We start from the raw sequence: 12,058 nt of genomic DNA, 5'->3' as shown, positions 1-12,058 counted from the left end.
AAGCTACACGAGGCTGTATGGGATTGAGGAATAAACAAGTAAATGTACACATTACGGGAAACAACACCCGATATCTCTCTTCCATTAGTTCTGGTCGCATTCATATTTATAATATAGATATGAATACACATTCATATGCAAATGTACATTCGTGCAGAATATCCATGCAGAATATGTACGCACACACTTACACACACATACAAGCACACACACACACACACATACACGCAAGCACACACACACACACACACACATATATATATATGCATTTAGTTCGTGTCAGTTTGTCCCCACATTATTGTGGAGATTCGCATGATTTTTAACGCCAAATTTGGTCCATGGATTTGTATATTCATTCGTTTGTGTCTTGATGGGTTTATGCATATCTTGTGATGTGATGAATGTGTTTAATTCACACATAGGTGTATAATAATGGATTTCATCTTAAAGTTACGGGGATATGTGTCTTTTATGCGTAATATTTATATGATGCATAAACTTGATGTTCAGAGAGAAACTTATCCAGGTTGGGTATGCTGGAAAATTTGGTGAAGGGTCATCCTTGAACTTTCGATGTGTGACTTCTTCCTTATGCATGCAGTGGAAGAAAGTTTCACCCATAATATTTAAATCGTTCACTGTTCATGTTATGATGTTTAAGTTTTCGCTGATGCAAATCCCGCATTTTGCTGCACTTTATATTTGCCGGCCGTAGCTATAATACGCCAGTATATCTTGAAGTTATTCATGACCATCTCTTTTAAATGCCCATATCATGCTAGATAACATAGTGTGTGTATTTTATTGTTTTCAATGAAAGAAGCCGAATACTGCTAATATCCATCTTTGAAGATGCTTCCCGCCATTTCTATATCGGGTTTTGTTATTCTCTTCAAATGCATAATGTTGGCCTTACACGTGAGTTGTTTCTTCAAGGAACAGCTATCCGGGGACCTAAAATTACAGGTCTTTTACGGGATATTATTTTTAACGTGACTGAATATAATTGACACTATATGGGGATAAAATTGTAAATAACTTTAACCATATGTCTGCCGAAGAAATTGTGGTATTTATGCGGGGGAGGAAAGAGGTTATCTTTGAGTTTTAGGCCATTCTAGTGACTGTGTTCATACTATACGAGGGATTCTACTATAAGAGTTTCCTCTGCCTGTGCGTCTTCTTAGTCCATCTACGTTTGATTCAGTATAATTTATACTACTCTTATAGTCAAATCTTTCTAATGCAGCATTGTAGTTTATGCAGCCTTTTTGAGGGTAGATTTATCAGCACACATAATGGAAACGCGCCTGCTATATACAGCGGCGAGACTTTTGAGTGCTTTATAACAAAAATGGACACGATATCGATAAGATAAGAAGAAAATTGTGCAAAATATTTATCCAACTAAACCTAAGAACTAAAATTAATACTAACTTTAAAGAAGATAATTTTCTAGACATGAACATGAGCCTCAATACAGGAAAATTTTTACCGTGCAACAAAACAAATAAAGAGAACTCATATATTGCCAAAGAACCTAACCACCAATCGGAAAACAATTCGTTAATGACATTAACAATTCCATTAATTAACAACTCTATCGAAGACGTTTTAGGTCAAAATATGTGAAATGTATGTGACGCACAGTAATTATGTGCACATAGGTGCAAATGGGAAAAGTTATGCGCACCCTCAAACGCAAGCAAAATGCATGACGCAGGTATGTGTGTGTGTGTGTGTGTGTGTGTGTGTGTGTGTGTGTGTGTGTGTGCCAGAGTGTGGGGGGCAGTGTGTACACATTCTACATGGATATTCTGCATGGATGTACATGAGCTTATACATAGGTATTCATATTTATGATTATAAATTTGAACGTGATCAGAAATGATGCAGAGAAAACAATTAGGAGTTGTTTCCCTTGATCTGTATAATCAGTTATTTTATCCAAACTTCTCCAAGCCTCGTCGGAGGCTGGATAATTGCTGATATTGCTCGACATGAAACTAATACTAGCCTTGTTAATTTTAAAATAAAGAATATTTATTCAATAAAGCGGTGTTGAGCACACATTCCCACATTCTCATATTAGCGTGCATACGTGTGTGTGTATGTATATATATATATATATATAAATATATATATATATATATATATATGTACACATAGATGGGTGTATATATATATGTATATATATATGTATATATATATATATATGTATATATATATATGTATATATATATATACATATATATATATATATAGGTATATATATGGGGGTGTATATTTGTGTGTCTGTGTATGTCCTCCACCATCGCTTGACAACCGATGCTGGAGGGTTTACGTTCCCGTAACTTAACGGTTCGACAAGAGACAACGATAGAATAATTACCAGGCATACAAAGAATAAGTCCTGGGGAGTTGATTTGTTCGATTGAAAACGGTGGTCCAGCATGAATGCAGTCAAATGACTAAAACACATAAAAGAAAAAATATATGAATATATATATATATATATATATAGATAGATAGATAGATAGATAGATAGATAAATAGATAGATAGATAGATAGATAGATAGATAGATAGATAGATAGATAGATAGATAGATAGATAGATAGATAGATAGATAGATATAGATATATAAATTATACAATTTTATATGGAGATTGTTAACTTATGTGATATATATATATATATATATATATATATATAAGTTAACAATCTCCATATAAAATTGTATAATTTATAAATCTATATCTATGTGTGTGGTGTATATGTATATATATATGTATATATATATATATATATATATATATATATATATATATGAATGTATATATTATATATATATATTATATATATACATATATATATGTGTATGTATATATATATGTATATATCTGTCTGTGTATATATATATATATATGTGTGTGTGTGTATATATGTGTATATATACATATGTATATGCATATATGTATACGTATATATATATATATACATATGAATATATGTGTGTGTATATGTATATATATATATATATATATATATATATATATATACAAAAATAAATGTACGTGTATGTATCTATGTATGCATATCATTGCGATCCAATGACGTAAATTGTCAGTAAGTGGATAATAGTCTTAGGATTAAAATCTTTGATATCAAATAACTTATTTTATTAATACACAAATAAAATGAAAGCTATTCTATTTATATATAGCAAAGTATGTGTATTTTAATTTCTACAATGATAAAATCAATTCTGTCCGAATCACTCACAATCGTACACGAAACCGCTTGGAAAAAATAATACTCCACAACATTTCATGTGTGTGTGCGTGTGTGTGTGTGTGTGTGTGTGTGGGTGGGTGTGTATCAGCCAATTCAGAAATATTGATTTCAGTTTCTTCTTTCTTTTTTTCAATCGTCAGAAATAGATATGAAATAAGTTATGAAATACTGTATTCTATAAAAAATAATAAGTTAAAGTTTTAGTGGGTTTGTAAGAATGTAATAAATTGAAAGCCGTGCTAGCTTGAAGAGAAGTAAAAGTCTGCAGAAGACATTGTAGAAAGAAATTCGGGTGTGTGACATTATATATGAAAGAGAGTGAGATAATCAAATGAGCGACATGTGAAGGGCTTACAACATTCAATTGTAAAATAATAAATATGTAAATGGTTTGTCAGTTTAAATATTTTAAGCCCAATGAATGGGTAGAACACATGTAGTTGCATGTGTATTCCACGTAATACCACAAGCATCCTGAGCTACTCTTCACTTGCAATTTACAAAATATAAGATGCATTCAGATATCTGAATCATTCTTGAGATACAGTGCGACACAGGGTGACTTGTACCGCTCGTGATAGTACCGTTGAAATAGTAATAAGATGTAAGTAAGATATTGTTTTGTTTAATATCATTACAATTTAATATTTTTATAGGCGTAGTTAAAACTACGCCTATAAAAATTTGCATTCAAGTTCCTTGGCTCAGTTCTCTCCTACTCCAGCTCTGAGCTCTCCAAAAATTTATGAGTGGATTTGGTAGACAGAAATTGAAAGAAGCCCGCCATATATATATGTATATGTCTGTCAATCTGATTGTCCCCCACCACTGCTTAACAATCAGTGTTGGTTTATTTACGTTCTCGTAAGTTTGCATTTCGCCATAAGAGACCGATACAATAAATATCAGGCTTAAAAAGTAATTACAGAGGTCGATATTTTTGGTTAAAACCCTTAAAGGCGGTGCCCCAGCATGGCCACAACCCAATGACTGCAACAAATAAATTATACATTTTATATTTTTATCTTTTATATCATACTAACTCTTTTGAACAAGTCAACAATCCGGTTTCTTTACAGTATTTTCAAATGGGATTATTTCCTGTTAACTCAAGTGTAAAGAATTATAATGTTCAATGATTTTTGTTTTCCGTAAACACTCTTTTCCCAAATAATAATCATAAAAGAACTTTCAAACGATCATATAAAATTGTAAACACAGACTTAAAGAAATTTAATCAGTTATGTATCTCTTCGGGTAGGGTTTCTCAATTATTATATCAGACGTTGTTTTTTTTTTTTACAGCCTCATAGTGTATATGTACAATACAAAAGACTAACATTATTTCACAACAAAATAGGTTAAATATAAACATCCTCTCTAACAATGTAGCTTTTCTACAACTGATGATAATTTTGAAGGTCGGTCAACAAATTTCCACCTTATTTTATACATCTCAAAATACAGTAAAATTGGAGAATTTGTAAGTTTAGTTTTATTGCTGTTGGATTCCGCTAATCTGTCCACGAGAGATGTGTGTTTTTTGGGGGTCTTTTGGTGGGTGTTTGTTTTGTGTTGTTTTGCTTTCATTGGCTGAAAACATTTTCTCTACTCCATCTCCCGGATGGAATTGAACTTGAAGAAGGCTTTCAGTTAGCAGTTGCTGGAGATAACTCCTGGAATGCTTCAAAAAGTGTTTCGCAGCGCTGAGTATAGATTTTAAATTTTTAAGGGCACATGTCGAAAATTATCAATAAAGTCTTGATGTAATGTTCATAAATCTATTTGTTTTACATAAAATTCGGCTAGTTGTTTGTTTTTTAAATTTACCTGATTCCACTGAAATAGACACTTAATTCTGGGACACTCTGTAACTGCGATTTAATTGTTGTAATGACTTAATCATGATAGACAATACCGATAGTTTTGTCTTCAAATTGTGATTTAACATGGATTTCTTATATACAATGTAAAATAACTGCCATTCGACTGAGGGGAGGCTGGGGCACTATCTTCAAGGGTTGAGTCAAACACTTTAACCCAAGTATATTTTTTACAGATGTCTCATACTTCTTATATATATATATATATATATATATATACACACATATTTATATATATATCGATTTCGGTACTAGCAAGGGGAAGTGGCTGACCTCCCGTGTTCGAAGATTATACTGGACACGTGTGTCACATAGTTAGCTAGAGGCGATAACTATTAATATCCAGTACCGATGCCGTAGTCTTCTCCTTTAGAGAGACTTAGAAATAGAAATATTTCTATTTTATATATATATATATCTGTGTATGAATGTATGTATGTATGTATATATATATATATATATATATATATATATATATATATATATATATATATATATATATATATATATATATATATACTCTTTTACTCGTTTACTCATTCACACATTTGACTGCGGTTATGCTGGATCACCGCCTTTAGTCGAAGAAAACTACCCCCAGACTTAATCTTTGTAAGCTTATTACTTATTCTATTGGACACTTTTGCCGAACCGCTAAGTTACGGGGACGTTAACACACCAGCATCAGTTTTCAAGCGATAGTGGGGGAACAAATACAGACACACACACATACATACGTATAAATACATATATATATACAACGGGCTTCTTTCAGTTTCCGTCTACCAAATCCACTCAAAAGGCTTTGCTCGGCCTGAGGCTGTAGTAGAAGGCACTTGACCAAGAAGTCACGGAAACCATGTGATAATGAAACAAGCTTCTTGCCACACAACCACTCCAACTTTAATTGTAAAAATCGACACTGCTTAACAAAACAATCGCAGTGCAAGCACATGAAAGTTTGTTTACAAAAACAACTATGAACTAATTATAGTTTTTAAATCTCAGTGAAAAAAAAAGCAGGTTGATGTGTTGGTGAAATCGGTAGCACACCTTGGATGCGTGAACAAAGAGTCCCACGCGTACGTGAAAACCATTTTTTTTTCTGTCGAGGGCTTATATGCCCCATTATTAGAGTCATTGCGCGGTGATCGCTATAATCTTTAAGCTTATAAAGCTTATTATTTACAGTAATGTAAAAATCGACACTGCTTAACGAAACCATCGCAGTGATATATATATATATATATATATATATATATATATACATGCTTGATAAGTGCTAACGCACGCAACACGAAGGCCTTGAGTTACTCCGTTTCTGCTGCTAGATATTTATATGTGAGTGTGTACTTGTCTGTCTCTTTGTGTGTGCGTGTGTGTGTGTGTTCGAGTGCGTGTGTTTGACAACATACAGTTGAGTAAAATAAGCCGTCAAAACAATCATATTTTTCTGCAATATCTTTTCAAACTTCTTTATTACAGGGAATAATATAACCAACTGGATATTGCATATTTCATAATTATATTACAACACCTGAATGTGACACATTAGATTTACTGAAAATTGCTATGTAATTGAGCTGTTTGTTACCATGTTATATGTATGCTTCTCATTTCTGTCGTTTATATTCATGTATTTTTCTTTGCAGACCTCTAAAATTCCAATATTTCAAAGAATGTGGCACGTAATGGATTCTACAGATCCAAGCGTGTTTGTTAATTCCTCTCAAGAGGGTATTGACCGTGTTCTAAAGGGTAACTACGCCTACCTGGGTGAGTCGGCAATTATCGACTACAACGTGCAAAGAAACTGTGAACTTATGCAGGTGGGTGGGCGTCTAGACTCTAAGGGATACGGGATCGCAACCCCTAGAGGTATGTTTTTCTTTACAATTTTATAATTTTATTGTATACGTTCATTTATATCATATTTCACAATCAAAAAAAAAATAATCGTATCTATTTTACGAACGTCCACATTTATCGTCCTAATTATCAATCAGGACAAACTTATAAACATCACTCTCTATATATATCTTTATCTCTCTCTCCCTCTCTCTCCCTCTCTCTGGCCCTCTCAACAGTCCTTCAGTGAAGAGGTTATTATAAGAGAGGGTCATTGAGACGATTCAATATTGGTTTATTCATTGAAGGTTCGACGCTACACAACTTTCCGTTGGAACTGCATTGATTACCTAATCAAAGACATGTATCTCTGTCTTGTTATCCAGTTAACATTTTGATAATATAAGTTCGTGCATATCAATATATTTATATCTCTATTGTCATCTATCTTGCTAGCTGGCTGTTTTTTCTGTTTACATACATACATACATACATACATATCCAGACCATGAATTCATATACATACCAATAATATTTGGAGCACAAGGTTTTGTTAGTAAATGCTTAAGGGAGAATCTGGATAAACTGGGATTTCTAGAAAGAGAAGTTAACCGGCTGATTCGTACATTAAGTCCACTCTCTGAGTTGAACAGTAAAAATATGCATGACCTTTCTGAAGTTTCAAATGTGAATTTGTCTGTGTTAAGTACATCCCAAAGATGAAGGCTTGTATCTTTGTTGAAAACCGGTTCCCTCTTCAGTGGAAGATATATAATAATAAAAACATAGAAGATACAAGCATACATAATTAGGGTCCAGGGATATGTAACACACTGCTTAAATGCCAGTGTTAAGTAATTAGGCTTCTCAAACCCAGAAAGGAGAATGCTAATTCGAAGTCTACAGACTCAATCCATCATTGGAACTGTAAACATCTGTAAACGTTTCCACAAGTTTATCATTTAAATATACAGGGGTTGGAAAAAATAATGGAAACACCGTAAAATTTCAAACAAATTTAGGACACCCTTTGGCAGTAATTACAGATTGAATTCTACGAGGTATGAACTCGTACAAAGTTTTAATTGTTTCTAAAGGAATTTTTGTCCATTCTTCTGCTAAAACAGTCGCCAGTTCTTGTAATGATGATGACTCCTTACTTGCTTTTCTAAAATTCACCATAAATATTCAATAATATTGAGATCTGGGGACTGTGGTGGCCAGATATGATGTTCAACTGCACTAAAATGTTCCTCGTGCCATTCAGTAACAACTTTAGCTGTGTGAATTGGTGCATTATCATCCTGAAAGTTTGCATTTCCCTCCGGAAACAGGTCCACAAACATCGGAAGAAATTTGATCAGATATAATGCTTCAATAGTCTTCAATATTAATTCTGCCATGAATGAAAACAATTGGGCCGGCGGATTTCGAAGATATAGCCCCGTAGATCATCACGGATCTTCCTCCGTTTTTAACAGTTGGAAGAAGAGATAATTGACTTTACAAAACCAAATGATGAAAAAGTCAATATGAGAGCTATAGAGAAAACGGTAAAATAGCTATTGAGTTACAAAGACAACAGAAAATGCGAGTAAAATGTAACCCTATAGTTATAGGTGTTTTAAGAGCTATCCCTAAAGATTTGAACAAATTGATAGAGGAAATAGGCATAAAACCTAGCATAGTACTACTTTAGATAACAATGTTATTAGAGACCGACAGGAGGCTTGTCGGTATCTAAGGTTACTTATTGTAGCCCGCCGTAAGGAATATTTTTTCCAACAATTTAATCTGTTGAGCGTATCCGAAGTAATAACAATATAGTGTAAATATTTATTGCTTTTACTGGTTTTCGCGTACACTGATAATCAGGAAACTCGGAGTGTGAGTATGCAATGAATGACGCACAAAATTCAAAGAACTGAGAGTTGCAACACAAAATCAAATTTTATGAAAGACATTGATCACACAAAATCAAACTGAAGACAAGTCAATCAATCAGTCGACCTCTATCATTATGTATGTTTCAAATATAATAGCTTTCGTTTTTTTGCTACAAGAAACTTAGTGTTAGTTGTTGATTGGTCAGTAAATCTAGGAGTTTGTGTTTCTGAGCTAATATCCAATACTTATTGCATTTCCAGAACTTCGGCGAAATCAATAAATAAGCAATTCAAAAACATTATAAAAGAATTTTATTATTTTGTCGTGTATCAAGAACAATATATGATCTCACAAAACTTATAGCTGTTTGAAGTTCGAGAGAAAGTTTATTTCTATTTCTATATTTTTATTAGCAAGTCTTACAACACAAGTAAAATGAAAAAGTAACTTCAGTTTAATCGAATTTATCGTTTTACAAGTAAATATATTTGGGAATTTATGTAATATTGCGTGAATATATATATATATATTATATATATATAGAGAGAGACAGACAGACAGACAGACAGACAGATAGATATGGATATATATATTGATATATATATTATGTACATATAGATTGTTCTTTTATTCTTTTACTTCACTCAGTCATTTGTCTGCGGCCATGCTTGAGCACCGCCTTTAGTCGAGGAAATAGACCCCAGGATTTATCCTTTTGTTCTCTTTTGTTGAAGCGTTAAGTTACGGGGACGTAAAGGCACCACCATCGGTTGTCAAGCGATGATGGAGGGACAAACACAGAAACACAAACATATACAAACACACATCTATGCACTGACTCCTGTCATTTAAGAAGTCATGCAACCACTCTCCAATTTCCTAGTTATGCCGAGTCTCCATAGTTTGTGACATATCAACACATGATATTTAGATATCATGTTGTAACAGATACAAATGAGAATGACAGCCCCACGATTGACCAAGAGTCGGGAGTCGAGAATCAATCAAACCCACTTAACACGGAAATGACCTTGGACATCAGTACATGATATTTAAATGCAGAGAATTGCTCTGCATTTAAATTGATGTAATGATTGCGGCGGATATGTTGTTGCACATAACGATATTTCCTTTTCAAATCATCATACAGCAGTGCGAGGCTAGGTTTTTCATCATATGTAGCACATTTCTATCGCTTTTTTATGCTGGCCTTTTCCTTCCTCAACTGTTTCATTTTCCTGATCCTCCTGTTTGGTCCACACTTTCCTTTCGCTAATCAGATACTCTCTTTCACTCCAAATAATTCCTTTCCTGTATCGTAAATTGAGTTTGTTAATTTTCCCAGTTTCTCTCCTGCAGAGCCTGTCATTTTGTAAAGAGCTCGACATACCTTGTTTCCAAACTCTCTATATTTCCCTTTCCCATTATCAGTCATTTTAATCTGTCATTTTGATAAAATATCGGTCGGTTTCCTCCGAGTACTATCTGATGCACCAGTTTCATAATTTGCAGTTTCCTGACGGGAAGAGGTCTTTGCTGTAACATTTATCGATCTGCTGTAATTTGAGTCCGGAGATGATTTGCTACCTGTTTTACGATCCGATCAGATGATCCACACTGCTCTGTCATCTTCTCATAAGTATTTTCCTGATGCATCTTCAAGCCATACACAGTTGCAAAGGTGCTACAGCACAGCTTGCATCCAAAGTTATTCGCCCTTCGTTCGCTGTTCGAATGAATAGCCGTACTCATATCGAAGGTCATTTCCGTGTTAACTGTATTTGATTGATTCTCGACCCCTGCCTCTCGGTCAATCGTGGGGCTGTCATTCTCATTCGTATTTGTTACAACATATTACAAAGGCGAGAAATGCAAGTCCGCCAGTCTTTCCTGGTGTCGATAGTCTTTCCTATTGTCCACTCGTCCTTCCGAGCCGTCCTCTTGTCTTCCCAAGATGCCTAACCGCCTTTCTGGTCTGTCAATGGCTACCTTCCTCAAGGTCTTAGATGTCTTGCAAACAACTTGCATATGCAAGTGCTACCAGTCGAGAACTCCGCATACTGGAAGCCAGCAAGTATATGGGGTCATCAGGAGAGAATGCGCGCGGTTTCGGAGCCTACCTCTTGACAGCATCAATTGTTCGTAAATACCAAACTGTTCTGTAAAGATACTGTAAAGATACTTCCAAAAGAACTATGAACGAGCCTATCTCTCCTATTCGTTTAATTTCGTATGCCAGTGTAATATGCAGCACTTTGGAGATAATCTACATAGTTATTTTAACGCTGTTACCTAGAGATTAGAGATGCAATATTTGGACAAGTTCCAAGTAAATACTTTTGCAATTATTCCAAATGTTCAATAAGCTTTGCGCAACTAGGATGCTAATTTCAGAATAACGGATTGTCAAGTTATTAAATTCACTGTCAAGTGTCATATATCTTAATGCCCAGCTACTGAACCCTCAGCAAGTAATTAACCTTCCGTGGATTTGCTTCGTAGGCGATGCAGAGCAACGCTTTAGTGAAAAATGATTTCAGCGTTTTGAATGGTTTCCTGTTTGCGTAATAACAAAACATTTAAGTCGGGAATTTTTCTCTGGAACAGTGTGGTATATATATTTTTTGTGGGGTGGGGACAGTAACATAACTGCTGCATTTAGTTTATTCGTATATGGTATTTAGGACTTAGTGAAGTGCATGCACGTCTTAGCATACTTTTAGTATCTCTTATACAGTACATCACATCTGTTGATTGCATATTTTTCTGTACGATAAATGAAATTTTGAATATCAAAGGTATTCACTTAGTAGTCGTTTATCATTCTCCACTTTATATTGCAAATGACAACTAAAGTAACGCATCGACCTGCCAAAATTTCACTTTGGTCTATTCAAAACCACCTAAAACGGCCACAGTACTGTTTTGTCGGCATCCTTTCAATGTTTGAATTGTGAAGGTCTTTGCAGAATGAGAAATATATAATTCTAAATCTTGTCCTGAACTTTTACAAGTCTAATAACTTGTCCTGTACTTTTTCAGATTTAAAATCTTAAGAATATTATCTCCCTTGCTCGCAGTTTCCCATCTAATCCATGTTTTTTTACACGCTCTGCTATTATTGTAAGTAATAATGTGTTAATG

At 34.1% G+C, this 12,058-nt stretch overlaps 1 protein-coding gene across 3 annotated transcripts in view; it reads left to right on the top strand.

The window, feature by feature from the left end:
• Nucleotides 1–12,058, top strand: part of LOC115225708 (glutamate receptor ionotropic, kainate 2-like) — a 1,130,247-nt gene that overhangs the window by 1,095,517 nt on the left and 22,672 nt on the right. For all 3 annotated transcript variants that reach the window (XM_036499016.1, XM_036499022.1, XM_036499020.1), the window contains one exon: nucleotides 6,832–7,057. In XM_036499016.1, coding sequence (XP_036354909.1) covers nucleotides 6,832–7,057 — 226 coding nt within the window. The remainder of the gene's footprint in view (nucleotides 1–6,831; nucleotides 7,058–12,058) is intronic.

This window comes from Octopus sinensis, linkage group LG2 (assembly GCF_006345805.1).
Source record: "Octopus sinensis linkage group LG2, ASM634580v1, whole genome shotgun sequence".
Taxonomy (NCBI): Eukaryota; Metazoa; Mollusca; class Cephalopoda; order Octopoda; family Octopodidae; genus Octopus; species Octopus sinensis.
This window is presented reverse-complemented; position numbering and strand designations above follow the sequence as displayed.